This window comes from Rhamphochromis longiceps, linkage group LG18 (genome assembly GCF_057381845.1).
Source record: "Rhamphochromis longiceps isolate RC_006_pf linkage group LG18, R_longiceps_female_GT1.1, whole genome shotgun sequence".
Lineage (NCBI taxonomy): Eukaryota > Metazoa > Chordata > Actinopteri > Cichliformes > Cichlidae > Rhamphochromis > Rhamphochromis longiceps.
Window position 1 is genome coordinate 26,496,142 of NC_140574.1, and position 20,805 is coordinate 26,516,946.

Consider the following 20,805-nt stretch of genomic DNA (forward strand, 5'->3'; position numbering starts at 1 on the left):
GCGTGGTTCAGTGTGAACAGTTGCTACTTAATATCTGCACATGCGTATACTTTTGAAATAATAAAAAGCTACCCTTAAAGTGACTTATCTAGATATGTAAAAGTAAAACAAAACCTAACTATAAGGCTGCTTTGTGTCAAAAACTGATGTTTGTGTTTTTTTACGTCTAACGTCTTTGCTTATGTCTGTAAATAGGTTGTAGTCAACAGGATTTCTAAAGGGGTTAAATATAAGATTTAAAAAAAGACCTTTTTGCAAGCATCGTTATGACTTTGCATTGATATAACCCTTTTGACCACTTAAAATAACTGTAGAATTGTGATATATTTGTTTCTGCACATCGCTCTTAAAAAAGACATTTAATATCAATGACACATTTTATCGTGCATAAATAAAGGATATATAAGCATTAGTTTGTTGAAAAACTCCAGTTTCTACCTTGTGACAGGATGTAGCTCAAAATAACTTGTTATTAAACATGAGAGGGATTTTTGATGGACTATAGGCCAGAAAGTCATTTACAACGGTTTAAATATCGGAAATGACTTTTTGGCATAACGATATAGCAACATAGCATAACAATTTAGTCCGACAACGCCTTACAAAAAGTAATCAGATAACGCAAACGATAAAGGTCAAATGATCACAGGGGACACAGGCTTGTGAGTTCTTAAACTTCCAATATTTAACCATAAAAAAAAACCTCATGGTAGTTGTATATATATGCAGTGCTATCAATCTGGTGGACGTTATGTTTGAGGACGCATATTTATAGAAAAGTCGCTTTTGTTTAGATGTTTAAGAGCTTTATTCTAACTTATTACTAATGGTATTGTATTCCCACAGAGTGACACACCTACTTGTGCATAGACGATCTTTGCTGTACCCGCTGCTGTCAGGCCCGCTTCTCTCCGTGTTTATGTTCCTCACCGCGGGCTCTCATTGGTCACATCAGGAGCCACCACGCTGAAGATCGTTTATGTCCCAGTTACTACGCCGTGTTCACGGATTTTCACGTCACTTGTGTGAGTGGACTCAGAGAAGCACCATGGCACCTGGAAAGAAGAACAGAGTATTTGTCATAGGAGTTGGCATGACTAAGGTAATCTTACTTTATTTTTAGCAGTTTATCACCCTGCTGCTCTGTAAAACAGCGAGAAACGGCGCTGTGTAGCGGAGAGGCTAGCACGATTACCTAAACCAAGATTTCGGTTCTTTCAGTGCGGTCCATCTAAAACCTTAAGCTGGGACTTTTCTGCTCTCATTGGGACAGTTGGATCAAAATCCGAGGTGTTGGGGACTGTCGGGCTTATTTGTGCTCATGCTGTGTCCAAAGGTCTAAAAAAAACCCCTGTGTCATAGCTGTCAGTACACTTTGAAAGGCTAGCTAGCTAAGTTAGCCGAAGTAAAGTCAAATTGCTGTAGTTCATGTTTACAATTTAAAACCTACCCAGCTTTCGTGAGTGTGATGGCAGTAGGTCTGGTTTGTATTCATTACTCGCTGAGACTAAACGTGGAGTCCACAGTTCATGGTCAACAGCATTACAAACTGTGCCAAAGGTCTTCTCTCCGGCTGCTAAAGGTGGACACTTTAATTCCAAAAGCTGCTTCTACCTCCAAACCTGAACGAGCCTCATGCTTTCAGGTCCCTGAAAAGTTAAATATGTCCCTCACAGTGATATTGGTGGAGAAGGGTATATTTGTTTATGCACACAATTATTTGTGTGCACTGTTCTGCTCTCTGAACAGTGCACACAAATAATTTTCTATCATTTTAAACCTCTGTGCATTAATGACATTAATTACAATTATGCCACCGCAGCTTTTTTATCTGCTCTTTGTCCTTTAAGTCTGTTCACATCATGACACCTGCAGCAGGAGGCATGTATAAATCAAATATATAAATATACTAACAGGATGATGAGTATCATTCACCTGTCAGTGGTTTTAATATTCTTGCTGTCTGGTGCATGTTTAGGTTGCATCAGCAGAGTGACTGTAGACTTCTCCACACTTAATAAAATGTTTACAGAAAACTTTTTTGAAAATAAAATCTTGAATCATTCTTTAGTCGCACTGACCTGAGGTTTTTTTTATGTGTGTGTTTGCTGCAGTTTGACAAGCCTGGAGCACGGGAAGGTGACTATCCTGATATGGCCAAGGAAGCAGGTGCTGATCTTTACAGATTATTGGTCATCCACTCATTCATAGATATCAGATCTTGATATTTATTGTTTTTGTGCTGTTATAAAACATGTAATAAGTTTTATTGCTGTATCTCTACATCCTATTTTAGGTGAAAGGGCTCTAGCAGATGCAGGAATCCCATATTCTGCCATTGAACAAGCTTGCGTAGGATACGTCTATGGTAAAACCTCGAATAAATATTTATATTTTTAACAATATAGTATGTGCATTCACATTGTCTACTTTGCTGTATATGTGAAAATGGGAATTTTTTATTTTTCCTGTTTTTATGCTCCAAATTGTTGTTTTTTTTGTTTTTGTTTTTTTTGTTAAGCCTCTTTCATGTACTTTTCAGCACAGTTAAAGTGAAATGAGTGAAGAGTAGCATCTCATCCTACCTCTCTATTCCAGGTGACTCCACATGTGGACAAAGGGCCATTTACCACAGCCTGGGTCTGACCGGCATCCCCATTATCAACGTCAACAACAACTGCTCCACAGGTTCCACTGCTCTCTTCATGGCACGCCAGCTGGTCCAGGGAGGTGAGTCAGCCAGGAGGTTTTAACAGTGGCAGGTAGTTTGCTCTATAACACCTGAAGGCTGTGGTGAAACTTGATAAACCGTGGCTTCTTTGGATTCTAGTTATTCAAAGTATTGAAATGTTACTGTGGCTCGATGGTGTATAACAAGCGAAAGATCCCCAGTTCAGTCTCCGGTGGAGAGACGAGGCCCTTTAGGGCTGCATCAGGAGAGGATCCAGCGTAAAAATCAAATCAGCCGACTCAAACCTGCATATTCTTTTCAGCGCAGTCTATAATCAGTAGTTTTATTCACTGCCTTTAATGTTTTCTTGCAGGTCTTTCTGATTGTGTGCTTGCTCTTGGGTTTGAGAAGATGGAGAGGGGCTCTCTGTCTGCAAAGGTATGCACATTCATCCAGGAATTGATCACGTTGTATGTTTTAACATTTTTTTTTACCCCCTAGTCAGCCCTCACAGCTATTTTGCAATCTTTCATGTTTGACTTGGCTGAAATTTTACCAGATGGATGAGAGGGGGGAGAAAAATCAGCTGAGGTCACATAATACAGAGAAACTTCTTATTGAGAATGAAAGCTGTTAAAAGGAAAGCATTATCTGGGTTTTTGCATGTGTAAAGCTCGGTCACTGTCATTTATTGACTTGGCCTCTGGGGACTTTTTGTCCACAGTTTTGGGGGCTGCCAAGTTTTGTGTTTCAATCCTTAAAGTCCAATGGCTGATAAAAAGCATCGGGCAATAAAAGACTGCAATTCAGCAACTGCGATCCTTCTTTCTGCTCATACCGTTTTCCTTTGTACAATCACAGTGGAGAGTGGAGATTAGCATTTTCTACTGACTTCTAATAACTGTGGACAAGGACGTTACGTGGTTTACTTGTAGTTTGGTTAACTCATTACCAGATGTGGGGCTCTGCCCAACTTGGTGATTACAGTGGGGCAAAAAAGTATTTAGTCAGCCACCGATTGTGCAAGTTCCCCCACCTAAAATGATGACAGAGGTCAGTAATTTGCACCAGAGGTACACTTCAACTGTGAGAGACAGAATGTGGGGGAAAAAAAAAAAAAAATCCATGAATCCACATGGTAGGATTTGTAAAGAATTTATTCGTAAATCAGGGTGGAAAATAAGTATTTGGTCAATAACAAAAATACAACTCAATACTTTGTAACATAACCTTTGTTGGCAATAACAGAGGTCAAACGTTTACTATAGGTCTTTACCAGGTTTGCACACACAGTAGCTGGTATTTTGGCCCATTCCTCCATGCAGATCTTCTCGAGAGCAGTGATGTTTTGGGGCTGTCGCCGAGCAACACGGACTTTCAACTCCCGCCACAGATTTTCTATGGGGTTGAGGTCTGGAGACTGGCTAGGCCACTCCAGGACTTTCAAATGCTTCTTACGGAGCCACTCCTTTGTTGCCCGGGCGGTGTGTTTTGGATCATTGTCATGTTGGAAGACCCAGCCTCGTTTCATCTTCAAAGTTCTCACTGATGGAAGGAGGTTTTGGCTCAAAATCTCACGATACATGGCCCCATTCATTCTGTCCTTAACACGGATCAGTCGTCCTGTCCCCTTGGCAGAAAAACAGCCCCATAGCATGATGTTTCCACCCCCATGCTTCACAGTAGGTATGGTGTTCTTGGGATGCAACTCAGTATTCTTCTTCCTCCAAACACGACGAGTTGAGTTTATACCAAAAAGTTCTACTTTGGTTTCATCTGACCACATGACATTCTCCCAATCCTCTGCTGTATCATCCATGTGCTCTCTGGCAAACTTCAGACGGGCCTGGACATGCACTGGCTTCAGCAGCGGAACACCTCTGGCACTGCGGGATTTGATTCCCTGCCGTTGTAGTGTGTTACTGATGGTGACCTTTGTTACTTTGGTCCCAGCTCTCTGCAGGTCATTCACCAGGTCCCCCCGTGTGGTTCTGGGATCTTTGCTCACCGTTCTCATGATCATTTTGACCCCACGGGATGAGATCTTGCGTGGAGCCCCAGATCGAGGGAGATTATCAGTGGTCTTGTATGTCTTCCATTTTCTGATGATTGCTCCCACAGTTGATTTTTTTCACACCAAGCTGCTTGCCTATTGTAGATTCACTCTTCCCAGTCTGGTGCAGGTCTACAATACTTTTCCTGGTGTCCTTCGAAAGCTCTTTGGTCTTGGCCATGGCGGAGTTTGGAGTCTGACTGTTTGAGGCTGTGGACAGGTGTCTTTTATACAGATGATGAGTTCAAACAGGTGCCATTCATACAGGTAACGAGTGGGGGACAGAAAAGCTTCTTACAGAAGACGTTACAGGTCTGTGAGAGCCAGAGATTTTCCTTGTTTGAGGTGACCAAATACTTATTTTCCACCCTAATTTCCGAATAAATTCTTTACAAATCCTACCATGTGGATTCATGGATTTTTTTTTTTCCCATTCTGTCTCTCACAGTTGAAGTGTACCTCTGGTGCAAATTACTGACCTCTGTCATCATTTTAAGTGGGGGAACTTGCACAATCGGTGGCTGACTAAATACTGTAACTTTTGGAGTCAATTCAGACCCGGATCTAAAGATTTTGCAAAGGATTGTTTACCATTGCACGATGGGTAAAGATTTACATTTCACTTCCTGTCTTTACAAATCCATATCAGGTCAAACTGGGAGAGACAGACTAAAAATTTCAAGAAAATGTCAAATAATTATATCCTTCTGGAACTAGAGAGCCCATATGTGGAAGGAAAATTTAGTCTGTTATTGCATTTTTTTTCTTTTCTAAAGTACATGGATAGGACAAATCCCATGGACAAGCACATGGAGGTGATGATCAACCGCTATGGGATGGCAGCAGCGCCAGCAGCACCACAGATGTTTGGAAATGCCGGCAGGGAGCACATGGAGAAATATGGTAAACATATCATCCAAACAAAGCAATTCCTACAGACTACAGTAGGAATGTTATTGTAAAATCTTCATTGTTGTCATCATTTTACATTATTGCATTTTCTCTACGGTGTTTGCAGTATTTTTGATTCTCCTTTAGGCACAAAGCCAGAACACTTTGCCAAGATTGCCTGGAAAAACCACAAACATTCCACCAATAACCCGTAAGACACAGCTGACCGCATTCAGCGTTCATATTGGTCTTTTTTTGTTCAAACGAGGGTGTAAATATTTGTGTTTGTACACGCAGGTACTCCCAGTTCCAGGATGAGTACAGTCTGGAGCAGGTGATGAAATCCAGGAAGGTGTTTGACTTTCTTACGCTCCTGCAGTGCTGGTAAGAAACTTACACAAGTGTTGATCGAAGTACAGATTCTTATCATCGGTTACTGATAATCATTTCACTTTCTGACAACTATGCCTCTTTTTTTCTTGTCTTGTCTTCTTTTCCTCTCAGCCCTACATCAGATGGTGCTGGAGCAGCAGTTTTGGCCAGCGAGCCCTTTGTCAGGAAATACCACCTGCAGAACCAGGCGGTGGAGATTGTGGCCCAGGAGATGGTGACCGATCTGACGTCCACATTTGAAGAGAACAGCTGCATTAAAATGGCAAGAAATCTGAAATTGAAAGTTATTGACACGCACACTGGTGACAACAAACAAATAATTGGGTTGATGGTGACAAACACTTTTCCTTTCCAGGTGGGGTATGACATGTCCCAGCTGGCGGCTAAGAAGTGTTTCGAGGCCGCTGGTCTGAAGCCAAATGACGTTGATGTGGTCGAGCTGCACGACTGCTTCTCAGCCAATGAGCTCATCACGTATGAGGCCTTGGGGTTGTGTCCAGAGGGTAAGACTGCATCTCATCAAACCTTGATGTATTCTCCATATCCATTGAGCCTCTATCACAGTTTATGTCAGTGTTTCCCCTGAATTGTCCCTGGTGATATGTTAAGGTATTTTGCGTTGACTGAGCAGCAGGTGGCAGTGTTGTTTAATGACCATACTGGCAGCAAAGGAACTTAAATGATTTTGATACAATTCCCAAAGTTTTTATATCTAAATTTAATGTCGGCTAATTCAGCTTTACTGAACCGCCCAGATGATCTTGTAGTGCAGTATCAGTGAGGTCATGTTACCTCACATGGATGTACGCCTACAGATAAATTACTTTTTAAGAAGTTAAATGTACCGTTTCTACAGGTAAAGCTGGAGAACTGATTGACAGAGGGGACAACACATATGGAGGCAAGTTTGTGATCAATCCCAGCGGTGGCCTCATCTCTAAAGGACATCCTCTTGGTGCCACAGGTAAGAAGAGACTCTGACTCTTGATGCAAATCATTTGTAAGTGATGAAATAAAAAATAAAAGCTACTTTGACCATTTAATTGTTGTTATATAACTTGTTTGGTGTCCTGAAAATGTGTTTAACATGTTCCATAAAGCAGGTTTAGAAGACAAAGCAAGTTCAACAGGATACCTTTTCTTTATCCAGCTTCACTTACTTAAAATCACGATCCACGAAGATGGTTATAAACTCAGTAGATCAGTTTAGCTATGAGGACGTTCACATAAAAATGGGCATGTCACAAACATGGGCAGGTAAGCTTGCAGCAAAGTGCCATGTTTTACAAAACAAGGAGCAAACCATTTTATTAGAAATGTGTAAAGATTAACAAGTCAGATGATGTAGCCAAAGTGGATGTGTGAGTGTCTGAATGTAGCTTTTTTTTTTTTTTTTTTTTGACTGATCAGTACAACCAGTAAAGTTATGTATATGCATTCTCTGTAACACCATTTAGCAAACCGAAGACAAAAAGATGACTGTGCTAAGTTAGTAGACTTACCCACTTAAATGAATCGTAAAGGCATGGGCAATCGTGTTTTATAGTTCATTAATTTGTGTTTTCTTATTGTGTGTAAGGCAGTTTTAGTCTCAATGCTTCAACTCGGTTAAACTAGGAGTAAATAACAAAACAACAAACCTTTAAATGAGCAAATGCTTAAATGTTCTCTGTTTTATGATTATCTTACTTATAAAACAAAGACCTGCTGTAAGATTACTTGCAGACAAAAGTAAAAATAAACAGTCCTTTAAGAATCTAAGGGGCGTTTTGACATCTGTGGTGTTTAGTCAGTTTAAATCGAACTCGGGTTTGTTTTCCCACTTTTTCGTGTTTTGTTTGTACAGGTTTAACACAGTAATTGCACTCGGGTACAGACCAAAACAACCACACCGAGACCTTTTGGAGGAGGTGGTCTCGGTACGGTTTATGGTGTGAACAAGATCCCACCCCGATCTAAAGCAGCTACGACAAGTTTGAACTAAAAACGTCTCGTAGCCACGTGCGTTTCGTATTCACAAATCAGGCTCAACAAACAAGTGTTTTCTCTGGATGCACTTTGAAAACTTTGACAAGCGATTTCCACCGTGCCCACCAGGTGGCATGTGTCTTGCATTAATGGCCACCTACACTGACACTGGGTAAAAGTGATCATAAGCCTGCATGTGCGAGAGCAGCCGGCTGTGACTTTGGCACGCTTCCCCTGTAATCTCTCTGCGTTTTAAATCGTCGGGGGACAAGACTGAGCAAACAGTGCAGCTGGCTTGCCCAGCGTCTGTAATGGACTCACATGGAAAAATGCACTCGTTAAGGACAGATAACCAGGCCAAACAGTGCGAACGTCATTAATTACTTCACCCGTATTTACCAAATATCTTGGAATTATCATCTTAATTGTTTTGCTTGTATTTTTTTCCATTACTTCGCCCTGCCCATATCATCAGCACTCCCTGTGTCTCCTCGGTCACACTCCCAGCGTGCGAGTGCCCTACTCAGCTAAGCTTTGTCTGATCCATGGTGTTGCTCTAAATCTTGCTTGTAAGTCTCTGACCTCTTCCCCTAGTAACACTGTGAGCAGAGATGCTAACAGCCAATTGCCTGAAGCAACCTACACCTCAGGAGGATGTGATATATTTTATTTATTTATTTAGTTTTTAATGTGTAGACATCTCATCCAGTGACCTTGAGCTGTCACTGTTTCATAGGTCGAAGTATTTGGTGAATGACTACACCCTTTTATCCTTTATTAAATCAAATGGCTTTTGATGAAAATTTGGTACTATGAAAGAGCTTTTGGGAGGGAATTTACTGCAGATGAGTTCATATTTGAGGGGGCGTGACGACAAACAGTCTTGAACGTGAAGGTTTTTTACATTGGATGAAAATTATGGATCTGACAAGATGCCCTCAGGCTCTTCACTGATAAAGTGCCAATTTGAACCATGTGGCAATTTTTCCAAATGGCACTCAAGCAAAGTCACACTCTCACAGAAGTCCACATGAAAAAGAATTAGGCGAGTGCCGCAGAATGTGAGAGATGCACCATGGTCTTTTAGCCTCAAGTTCCTTAGCTCATTGGGATAATGGAGAAATGCGAAAGCTCGTTAAGCAGATGGGATGAAATGCTTAGCTGTAGCATTGGTTGGTGCTGGAGCTGCCACTGGTGAGATTAGGGAGCAAGTTCACAGATTAGGAGTCATTTTGTCACCCCTCTCAGTAAGAATTGTAAAATAAATATTGACTGCAGCTTTTTCCTTCCTGTTACTGCAACCTGTAGATATTTTGAAAATCCAGCGAAACAGCTTCTTTGTCCTGAACCCGTTAAGTTTTGTATGGTACGTTGTTACGGTTACTTTTGGGATTCATTTTCTGTGGGTGTGCGGGTTTCTTAATAACTTCCCAGCTATGATACTTTACATTAATGATGATTTTACTGTGTGTAAATACTTTTGAATACTTAAGTGTATCCTTATGTTCATTATTAAGTTGCACAAAGGCATAAAAAAATTTGCAAGCCCACAAAAATGAAAATTCATTTTAGAATAATTAAAACAGATCATCTTAAAAAGAAATCATAATAATAACCTTCACTTTCATGTCACATGGGTAAATAATAATTTTTCTTAAATTAAAAGTCCGTGTGATCTAGGAGGTAAACTTGGTTAACCACGTTTACTAAGTTTACCATGTGCTCGCCTTTTCACAGGTCTGGCCCAGTGTGCAGAGCTATGCTGGCAGCTCCGAGGGATGGCCGGGCAAAGGCAGGTCTCTGGGGCAAAAGTGGCCTTGCAGCACAACATTGGCTTGGGAGGAGCAGTGGTTGTCGCACTTTACAAGATGGGTTTTCCAGAGGAGGCGAGGTGAGCAGGAAGTTGCCAATGATTTGTTATTAGTTCACTTGGATACCTCTCATACAGCAAGGAGCATTTTCACTTCTTATCTTAAAGAATAACTTGCCGAGGCAGGTTCTAAAGGAAATCTTTAACTCATACATCAGTTTAGTTTTTTTCTTCTTCCTTCAGGTCCCGCGTGGGTGCAGTTCTCACCAGCTCAGGCAGCGGTCTGGAAGGGTTTAAAGCTTATCCTGTCTTTAAAGAGATTGAAAAACATCTACAGCAGGTAGGTAGTGTCACAGCAGGCGGTTACCTATTAGTGACAGCATGTCACTGTGATATTTTCAATTAGCCACTCTGTGTCTGCTCTTATAGACTTGATGAGTGCGCATCCAGTTAAATCCATTCATGTATTAGATTTTCTTCTTTCTTCTTTGTCGTTATTGATAGTTGCGTGACATGTAAACATGACCACAAACCTCTAATAGAAACGTGTTTCATATGTTGGTCTCTTTTTTCTTTTCTTATAAATTAAATCGCAGTTTGTCGATATGAAACTCACACGCACGACCTCATAGTTGCAAAAAGGTTTATTTATACAGTGTTGCGGCAATGTAAACTGAATTTGTAGAGCAAATTTAAAGCAGTATGACACATGTGATACATGCTGTGCTTTGGATATGCTGCGATTAATGCGTTTAAAAAGATACAAAATCTTAAACACTGACGGTGTGTTTGTATGAAGCGTGTGTGATGATGTTGGTTTGAAAGAATTTGTACTCGGTGTTCAAGGCTTTTAATCGTGCAATGACATAACAGAAGAAATTAGGCGGTATCAGTAATTGTGTGCATTAGCAAAGCTATTACCTGCTTGAGTTACAATGCAGAGAAAGGTGCCTGAACGCCTACCCAACTGTGATTTTCTATATATGTGCATCGCAGTAAGGACTTTTTCCACTGCACAAGAAACTATTTTTGCTTGTTTCATGTTGATGTGTTTACTAAAAACATGCTCATGGAGTTGGCTGACACTTTGGGTCTTGGTTCAGAGGAGAGCCACTCCACAGTAATGATGTATGGCAGCAGTATCTTCTTAAATGTGGAGGATATTCACTGCAAAAAAAAATAATCAAGGAACACTTTGAAAACACACCAGATCTCAACGGGGAAGGAAATCATGCTGGATATCTATACTGATATGGACTGGGTAATAAAGGGATGCCACATGGAACTGAAAATGATCAACCTACAGAGGGTTGAATTCAAAGACACCCTGACAATCAAAGGTGGGAAGAAAATGCAGCATGCTAGTCTATTTTAACTGAAATTTCATTACAGCATCTCAAAAAAAAAAAAAAGCACAGGACAATTTTGTCTCTGGCAGTGTTCATCCTGTTCCTCCAAGCACAAAGGAGCAGATACTGGTCCAGCTCTCCTAGAGTAACTGCCTGTCCCCTTGAATCACTTCCATGATCTTGAGACTGTGCTGGGAGACTCAGCAAACCTTCTGCCAATGTCAGTGGTTTACCTCATTGTTGCCCCTCTGGTGCAACAGTTGTTAATTCATTAATACCAAAGTAGCTAAAACTGTGCTACTTAACTGACCTCATCAATATCCCCCAAGTTTAACTGATGTGATTAAAAAGTGCTCCGTTCAGTTTCTCTGAGCGTTGTATATTCTTAAAGATGAGCATTCTGCTCAGTCCTGCCTGTGACCCCTCGCTCCCTCAGATGTTACATTTTCAAAAAAAGAAGTGCTCATGAGTGGAATATGAGAACCAGTTACTCTCGGGGAACTTTGGTTTCACCCACGTCTACAAGCATTGGGTTCAAGGAACAGACTTCTGAATGATGTTCTCACTTCTTCCCAGAATACTTTAGGTTGTTTTTGAGAAAGCTGACGGTTCAGTGTTAACTAAGCTAACACGCATGCCATAATGCAACATGGATTTCAAGAGCATCAGATCTGTGCTGGAGAGATCATTTTTATTGTGGTGAAATCCATGTAGTATAGAAAGTTAATGAGCTGGAACAAAACTTCTCAGCTAGCTGCTCCATAAATTTCTGTTGTATTAGCTGCCAGGACTCATATGGTTAAGAAGGCAGACATTCTCTGTAAACTGTAGGGTATTCTTTGTCACACTTTTACACGTTAAATCATCTGAATCTGTCAGGATTCAGATGATTTACAGGCGACAGAAACTGCTTAATAATTATAGCTGCACAGCCATTTCAATCAGATGTGGTGGTGTATTATTCTGGTCACCATCAGGACCATGGAGTTTGAGAGGTTTTCTCAGGCGAAACCACGAAACATGATCTAAACTATTCATGTCAAGCTGTGTGTATAACAAATAGATGGCTGTAGAATTTAATTTGCACTGTGTGGGCTGTTGCTGCCTGTCTACACTTACTGTATGCAATCATTCATTAAAAGGAACTCAAACCCTGTTGTTGCAGGAGGGAGCGCAACTTGTTAAGAAGATTGGCGGAGTGTTTGCATTTAAAGTGAAGGACGGCCCAGGTGGGAAAGAGGCGACCTGGATTGTTGACGTGAAAAATGGTAACGGTTCTGTCACAAACGACCCAGGTATGTGAGGCTGTTGTTAAAGTCCTGTAACACTCTTGATATTTTGCTTGCAGCTGATTAATTATCATTATTTTGTAAGTCTTTACACCCTTAGGATAAGGTCTGCTAGGATATTCATAATTATTCCCGTCTTCAGTACTTTACATTTGGGAGGTATGGCTCTGTTCTTGGACCTCCCTGTCCTTCTTGTGTACATGTAAAGTTTAAGAACAGCAGCAGCAGCATGGAGAGGGGCTTGGGTGTAGTTGGGGTGCAAAGCGGCTTGCAGATAAAAATCACCCGAACTGCTGCGATTGTGGCTGAGCTTGATTTTGTTTCACACCTCTGTCAGGAAAGCCCTCATTGTCTGAAGACTTCAGAGAGCGTTTCAAAAGGCTTTATTATTCCCTGAGGAGCCTGCAAACACCTCGGAGCGTCAGCTTTTTAACTCTTGTATTGTGGGAGTGAAAGTGTTCTGCTCTTTTTCTCCGAAGCTCAAAAAGAAATGTGTTCAGTCCCCTACAATAAATAGAGGTTTCAAAAAAAAACTAATAATCTTCAGTAGATATCGTTGTGGAAGATTGCAGAGTGCTGGAGGTAAAATGGAAAGGCTGTGATTTAGTGGTATTTTTTGTTTTAAAGTTTAGGCTGAATTCGCTTGATACTTCTGCAGTTGTGAAGAACTAACGCAAATTAAGTAGCTGAAGCGGTGAAAATGTTTCAGCTACTTCATTATCCGCCTTAAAATTTAGATTTAAATGCAGATGCTACAGGGGACTTCAAAACATGAACCAAATGGAAACAAACAAGCTTAATTCCAATAATGACCTGATGTGTGTAAAAGAGGTACTGCTAGAAGAGCTGCATTCTGACTTTTTTATTTTACAAGCTGATTTCTGCACAGACACACACACGTAGCATCCGTACTCATAGGCACATCCTGGTAAATGGGCATCTCATCATTTGATGGTCTCCCCTGTAATGCGTGCTACTTCCAAGCCCTTATTTCTGAATCACCACTCTGTCCATACGACTGAATGTTTCAAAAATAGAAAGAAATGTTCAGGGAAATCTAAGATGTACAAGCTGTTCCACTCAAAGGTTTTCAATATGCGTTTTTTTCCCCCTCCGTTATGGTCCAACATTACTGCACGAATTTAAAAGTTAGGTTAGGAGCAAAATTTGAAAACCGCTGCAATCATAACAACAGTTAAAGAAGTTCTCTTGCACATAAAAAGCTGAACCGATGAGTGGGAACAACAGGCTTGTTAAACCCAGTACACTTGAATGTTTTCTTGCTGGTTTGCAGGACCAGTATTTGAACTTCTGCAAGCACACTGCTGTGCTGTTTTTAGTGAAAGTTGAACTAGATTTTAGGATACTGCAGCTCTCAGATAGCTCTAATAACATCTTTAATGAAGCTGACACAGGAGATTTTGAGGCAGTGTGTTCAGTCTTACTTTGAAGACTGAACAGGGTTTAATTTGCATTATCATCTCCCCTTATTGGACTGATTTAAACATGGTGCCCATCTAAATTTCAGTTTTTATATTTCGTCTGTCCACCATCTTTATTTGCTCAAGCATGATGGAAACAGAATGTATTGTGTGTTAACAGTACAAAGTAGTATATTAAGTTATGCAATATAGAAAGAGTGAGTCATAATGCTTTCTGAGCTGTGATACAAATTGCACTGAATGGATGCCTCGGTCAGCCAAGTCATTAAAGCTTCCTGCCTAATATTGTGTCTCTGGAGGTGTCCTGTGGTAACAGACTCAAAGAATCTGCTTTGAGTCAAAAGCTTCTGTGAGCTGTGAAGTGAAGCCTCTGTGGATTGGGTTTGTTTGTCCAGCTCATCTTACAGGCGCTCTATTGCAGGAAAGTCAAACTCATTTTACATGGCGGACCACATACAGCCCACTTTGACCTTGAGTGAGCCGGACCAGTGGAACTGCCCTTGTCAGTGTAAAGAAGTTTACCTGCATATTTTATTCCCCGAGATACACTAGTAATAGAAAAGGAAGTGCAGCCTCAGCTGTACACCTCAGTTTTCCTGCATAAGAAAGAGGTTTGGCTCTACTAAATGAAAGAAATCTGCTGCCACGACTCTTTGGGCTTAAATAGAAAGAAACAAATGTGTAAAACTGCAAAGGAAGTTCTGGTGGCTCACTGCCCAGACTGTCCTGTCATTAGAAAACAAAGTTTTTGTTAAATCACTAGAAAGTGAAAAATAAAAAGCAGAAATAGAAATTGTTAATAGTTTTCTGTTACTGTGGTGCAGTATGAATAACCATGGATGGAAAAGCTGGAAAACTTATGAAAATACTGTTAAAGTTAAAAATTCATGCTTTCATATCTGTCCTAGCTGCCCAGTCTTTGCCCGCACAATTTTGGCCCTCAGAGCCTCATGTTTGGCACCTGTGCTCTATTGAGTTAAGACGCCTTGAAACACAACTTCACCTCAAGCCATCGCTAAACAGTATTGTGTGTGGAGCCAGTGTGGAAGGGTGCATTATCCTGCTGAAAGATGCCACTGCCATCAGGGAATAGAAGTGGGAATAAAGGGGTAAATGTGGTCAGATGAATATGCATTAAAGGCATGAGCAAAGATTTCCCAGGAGAACATTGCTCAGAGCATTATGCTGCCATCTCTTTCTTAGTAAATGGAAATATGACTCATCGGACCTCTTCCATGCTCGATGGTTGAGCTCTGACTCTCACATGGCCAGTGTAGTCACTTCTGGCCTTGGATTTATGGCTGTGCAGCCAACTGCGGCTGTGACTTTCTGCTTATATTCTTGTTGTTCAAAGGCAGTAAGGGAGCAGTCACATCTTATTCTTTACATCAGCCCTCGACTGGCGACGCAGTAATGAGATAATTATTCACTCCTCCTGCCTGTTTTATTGTTGTGGCTGATCAGTGCAGTGTTATGGAAATGCCAAGTGTGCTTTCTGTACTATATTGCGGAGACAAACATTCCTCCGTGCTGCTTCCTTCAGTGTAGAGTATGTCGTTAGTTGTTTTTGTGTGTGCAGATTTTTAGTTTTGGCTCACCTGAAATGCTGTTGGCCAGATAAATAATAAATGCATCTTTTAATGTCTTGTTTTAGGTAAAAAGGCAGACTGCACATTATCCTTGAATGACGAGGATCTGCTGGATCTGATGACAGGAAAGCTGAACCCACAAACGGTGTGTGCATAATAATGACTATAAATAAAGTTTATTTGTCTAAGTAAGGGAAAGGATATCTTATATTTTTACATTGACTGTAAAAGTGAATTCATGCTGTGGGGCTCCTAACATTTTTACAGTAAAGCATTTATTTATTTATATTACATTAGGGTTAGTTCATTTATTGTGAACTGGAATTAAACAGTATTTATTTATTTATTCATTTATACAGCACTTTACAAAGACAGGAATTGTCTTGGATATGAAATAATCTACGCTGTAAAAATATGAAAGAATTTAATGGGCACAAAAATGTTGTATAACAAAACTGCATAATTAAATTATTCAAACCAACTTTCTAAGAGAAGTACAAGAATCAAAAGACAAAATGTAGACCCCACAAAAGCATGAAAAGTTTCTGAAATGCATAAGTAAACAAACTTTTAAGAGTCCACAGAATTGGTAAACCTGGTGGGAGCAGGCGACCCTCCCTCTGATGATCTCTTCTAGATTTTTAGATTGCTTGACCTGCATGAGCGAGAAGAGCAGTGAAATTGCTCAGCTGCATATGAGGGAGCCTCATTGTAATGCAGTACTCTGTAGATAGGACCGAGGACTTCATACAGGATCCTAAATGCTGCAAGGCGACAGGGAAGGGACATTAGTAATGGAGTGACATGAGGCATGTATGGCTGGCCAACAGGAAGGACAATCAGCAGCATTTTGAACTGCCTGCAGGCAATCCAGGCAGATTTGCTGAGTGATGAAAACTGAGAATTAGAAAAGTTGAAAGAGGAGGTCTAGCCTCCCCAGCTCCTCTTCAGAAACTGTAGATCTCAGTTTCCTAAGTGCTGTGAAGATGCTTTTACATCTGCAGTTTGGTTCACGTGGTCGGTGAGGCCGGTACTATTAAGGAGGATTTCGTCTTATCCAGGTAACTTCATGGGTTTCCTGAAGGTGGTTCACTTCTTACTGAGGCACATCACCATGGTAACAGCTGTGGAGCACATTAGACTCCAGATTAGAGATTAACAGGCAATGTTCCCTCTAACTTTTCATGTGTCTGAGCGAACACACAAACTCCCTGAGCGATCCCTTGGACCACTGTGAGCAACAGCAGACGTGTGCACTGTGGTCACGCCAGCATGGAATCCACCCAAGTTACATGGTTTATTAAAATAATCAATTTACAGCATTTACATTTATGTTCGACTACTTTTAATTAACTGCTTTAGCCCACTTACAATGAAAATGTAAAAACGTTTCTTCCCGCAGTAAATATAAACAATGACAGTATTCAGGAAGAAAACCAAACATTGCAGATATTTTTATCATAACTCCGGTTTTACGTGGCCGATCAACACAATTTAAAAACTGGTATAAAGTCCACACTTTTTCCGTCAATTGTTCCGTCTGTCCTGCTCACATCTCCAATGGTTGTACACGTTGTCATTAACGTGGCTTCACTCCACATCAGCCACGCCGCTTTGCTAGCTACAACACCGGTGTCGGCACATAAGGACGCTGTCATAGCCTGTCGACGACGTTGATTAGCTGCGTATGTGAATCGCATTATTGGCTGGACTATGAGATAAGGTGGCATCCTTCTAATCCCATACGGAGCAGCCAGTCACTCACTGACTAACACTGCAAAACAGAATTGTTAAAGTATTGATTTTAATTTCAATTCAAGTTAGATTTTTTTTTTTTTTTTTTTTTGTGCGCAACGCAGATTTTCTGTGCACAGAGACCGTGCCAGCAGTGTGCAGCTTAGAGGGAACATTGTTAACAGGTATAAAATCACCACCTGGATTTCATAACTTCTATCCTGGAAGATGATATTGGCTCAAGAGTTGGGAGTTCGCCTTGTAATCGGAAGGTTGCTGGTTCGAGCCCCGGCTTGGACAGTCTCGGTCGTTGTGTCCTTGGGCAAGACACTTCACCCGTTACCTACTGGTGGTGGTCAGAGGGCCCGGTGGCGCCAGTGTCCGGCAGCCTCGCCTCTGTCAGTGCGCCCCAGGGTGGCTGTGGCTACAATGATTTGGTTTGGCTTGCCATCACCAGTGTGTGAATGTGTAAAGTGATTTGGGGTCCTTACAAATATACAAATATAGGCCATATTACATTATAAACTCAGATATGTTGTTTTGGAGGTTTTTTTCCTTCTTCCTCCTCCCCCCCCCCCCCCCCCCCCCCGATAATCGCCAGTAGGTTGCCGTCCTATTTTTACTGTAGTGTGACAGCAGAGTTTGACAGCTTTTACGTCAGCCCCCAATGGAAGCGAACCAAAACAGGAACATGCACCCTGCGCGTTTGTTTAGTTGACCCAAACAGATTTGGCAGGAAGGCGCTTTGAATTCCCTCAGTTGGTGTCTACCCGACAGACTACCATCATCCACCAGCAGACAAAATCTGCTCCGTTCTGCTGCAGGTTTTTGGGGCAGCTAACCCATCTGTTGTGTCATAGAGAGAATTTGTTTTCTGTAAGAGTTGTCTGCGCCTGTAGTAGGTCAAATCCCACTGTCTGATTGCTGTTTGTTTACAGTATTGAATTTTTTTTTTTTTCCTTTTTTTTTTTTTTTTTTCCCAGGAGAATTCCTAAAATGGTTTTAAAGTCTCACTACCAGGCTTGCATAGAGTGCTGGCCCCACATTTAATATTGATAGAGTGAATGTCAGTTGCAAAGTGTAATGCTTTTGTTCCAGTGCAGCCATATCCACCCATCAATTAGACATCAGTGCCTTTGTATATATTGAACTACTCCCTACAGCGCACAGGCCAATGAGCATTGAGACACACATAAAAACAGGCATGGGGTCCACAAAGATCATGATAATGCTGAATATTAAAAATAGTAGTAACTCTTCTATATAGCCAGAAACCTTAGATTTAAGGTTTTAAATGCATTGGTATTTTTTTTTTTTTTAGTGATGATGATAATGATTTCAATTTGAAATTTTGTTAGACTGAAACAAAATGTCATTAAAAACCTACCACTACTTTTTAAGTGATATTAGAAAATTAAAATTTCCTCATGCTTAACTGCTTTACCATCAGGCATTCTTCAAGGGAAAGCTCAAGGTCGCTGGGAACATGGGCATGGCTATGAAGCTGCAGAACCTGCAGATTGCACCAGGGAAGGCCAAGCTGTGAGAGCCTTGGCTGTCTTCTTCATGTTAAACGCAAATTTGTAGGAAAAACTGTTTAATTGAACTAACTGACCGATGATTTGTCAAATACCTTGACATGCTTGGTGTTGAAAGTCTATTAAGTTTCATTTCCAGCTGCAGCTTTGATATCAGAGCACACTGCATGGTTCAGTGATTATGTCGGTTCTTTAAGCCTAACGTGATGTGTGAACTACTCACAGCCAGTTCAAATTATGGAAATACTCACACGCTGCTCCTTTAATTTCTTTACTAATGTATTCACAATCTCAATGTGCTCTAGTCTGTCTGTAAGAATTGCATTTGGGGGTTTTTGAGGAATAATTTTGCACAAAATGTACATCTGTAAATGAAATCCAGGTTGTTGTTTTTTTAAATGAAACGAATAAAATCTCTAACAATTTTTGGAGTTGTTGTATAATTGTCCATATTTCTATTTCATGATGTATGAAACGTGTAGAAGAATCTAAGATGAATGAATCATGCAACAAAAATAACATTTTGTTATATAAGAAAGGAATGATTAGAACTGGTGTTGATACTTTCTACTCTGTCACTGAATGTTTAGTAAAGGGGGTGTAAGACAAATCTGCTTGAAATACCTTCTCTGTGTGTGCAGTTGTATCTAAGGTTTAAAAGGTAAACTGGTATATGCACTAGAAAAATATAAGGAAATAAAGGATTCTTAAGCTTAAATCATACTGAGCATATCCACTCATTCTGCGTCATCCACACACTCATGCGTTTACCATCTTTCCACAAAAACCGAACAAAGGGAATCTGCTTCTATATTTCTGACCTCGTTGTCTCAGCCTTTGTCCTACTTCCCCCTTTTAGCCCCCCCCCCCCCCTCCACATTTGTCCATTTATTTCCAAGTTGATCCCGACCTTTCCTCATTGGCCTCCCTCACCTCCACCCACCACAGCGTCCCTTCTGCCAGATCCAGGCTGTTCGTAATTGCTCATATCCAGCCTCCAGCCAACTTACTTTAGCCCCCCGCCCCACCCGACACTGCCTCTCTGCCAGGTGGCTGACTCGCCAAATCGTTCAGCTGCTGCACAAGCTGCGTAGCCCCTCCTGTCCTGTCTCACTGACCGATAGCAGTGGGTTAATGGGTCTTTAGGTGGAGAGTGAAAGCAGGATGATGTTAGCTGAAGAAGTTAAGGCTTTTTTCCTTCAGTAAGGAAATAATTGATCCATTTTACTTGTTTTCCGTGGTATCCTAAGCCTTCTGGTCTCCAGTTCATTACTTCTTTTTATACAGGTTATAATTCTTGATCAGTTAATGCACTATTTTTTTCTTAAAATTAAAGCTTAAAAAAAAAAAAGTTAAATGCATTATTATGGACGATTGTATCCAGATTTGATTACTACTTAAGTATTTATGGAGCCACGTGTGATAAAGCTCTGTTAAATATACTTATGCATCCTGATCACTGCCCTTTCAGTCCATCTCTCCTGATCGTTCGTTTGGCATTTGCACACAATTCGTGTAATTTGCTCTGCAAGGTTGCCTTGGTGATGCTGCTTTAGCACCGAGCGTTGCTCCAAGGCTGCTCCTGTTGCTCGTGCTCAGAGCATTTTCTTCAAATCAGCAGAGTAGCAAGTGAAATTACATTTTAGTGGTCAGTTAGACAAGCTATTCACTTTATGCTTAATCTACATCCTGAAGACCCCCCCCCCCCCCCCCCCCTCTTGATTGACACGTGGCTGTTTGAAGTTCTGACTACATAAAAGATGGTTGTAGCCGCATCATTGACATCACAAATGAATTTTAGACTCTCTTGAAGGTTCAAATTTAGAACTTTGGCTGCTGCCATGTTGAGGTTTCTTTTGGAACCAGTTGTGAAGGTGGAATGCTAATGCAAACTGTACGGGTGAAGTGCACAGAGACAAATATCGGCTAATTAGTACCGACTAACAGACTACTGAAGCACAACCTTCTTGGTTGGTCTGTACCACACAGTAAGTCATAACCATTAAATATGTTCCAAAAGGCCATAACAGCACAGACACACACAGTGAAGAGCTCCAGTATAGTGGATGAGGCCTAGA

At 41.0% G+C, this 20,805-nt stretch overlaps 1 protein-coding gene across 1 annotated transcript; it reads left to right on the forward strand.

Moving 5' to 3' along the window:
• The first annotated feature begins 940 nt into the window (after nt 1-940).
• On the forward strand, nt 941-19,434 carry scp2a (sterol carrier protein 2a). Its single transcript, XM_085388697.1, has 16 exons — nt 941-1,102; nt 2,115-2,169; nt 2,297-2,368; nt 2,599-2,730; nt 3,045-3,109; nt 5,501-5,627; nt 5,763-5,826; nt 5,913-5,999; nt 6,120-6,270; nt 6,364-6,511; nt 6,865-6,972; nt 9,714-9,867; nt 10,030-10,126; nt 12,301-12,430; nt 15,521-15,600; nt 18,640-19,434. The coding sequence occupies exons 1-16, from the start codon at nt 980-982 to the stop codon at nt 18,733-18,735; spliced, it is 1,689 nt and encodes a 562-aa protein (XP_085244823.1). The 5' UTR covers nt 941-979; the 3' UTR covers nt 18,736-19,434.
• The last annotated feature ends 1,371 nt before the right edge of the window (nt 19,435-20,805 follow it).

Coding starts and splice junctions, on each gene's coding strand:
- scp2a (XM_085388697.1), top strand. CDS start 980: ATGTCCCAGTTACTACGCCGTGTTCACGGATTTTCACGTCACTTGTGT. Junction 5,628..5,762: donor GGAGCACATGGAGAAATATG/GTAAACATATCA, acceptor ATTCTCCTTTAG/GCACAAAGCCAGAACACTTT. Junction 6,973..9,713: donor ACATCCTCTTGGTGCCACAG/GTAAGAAGAGAC, acceptor GCCTTTTCACAG/GTCTGGCCCAGTGTGCAGAG.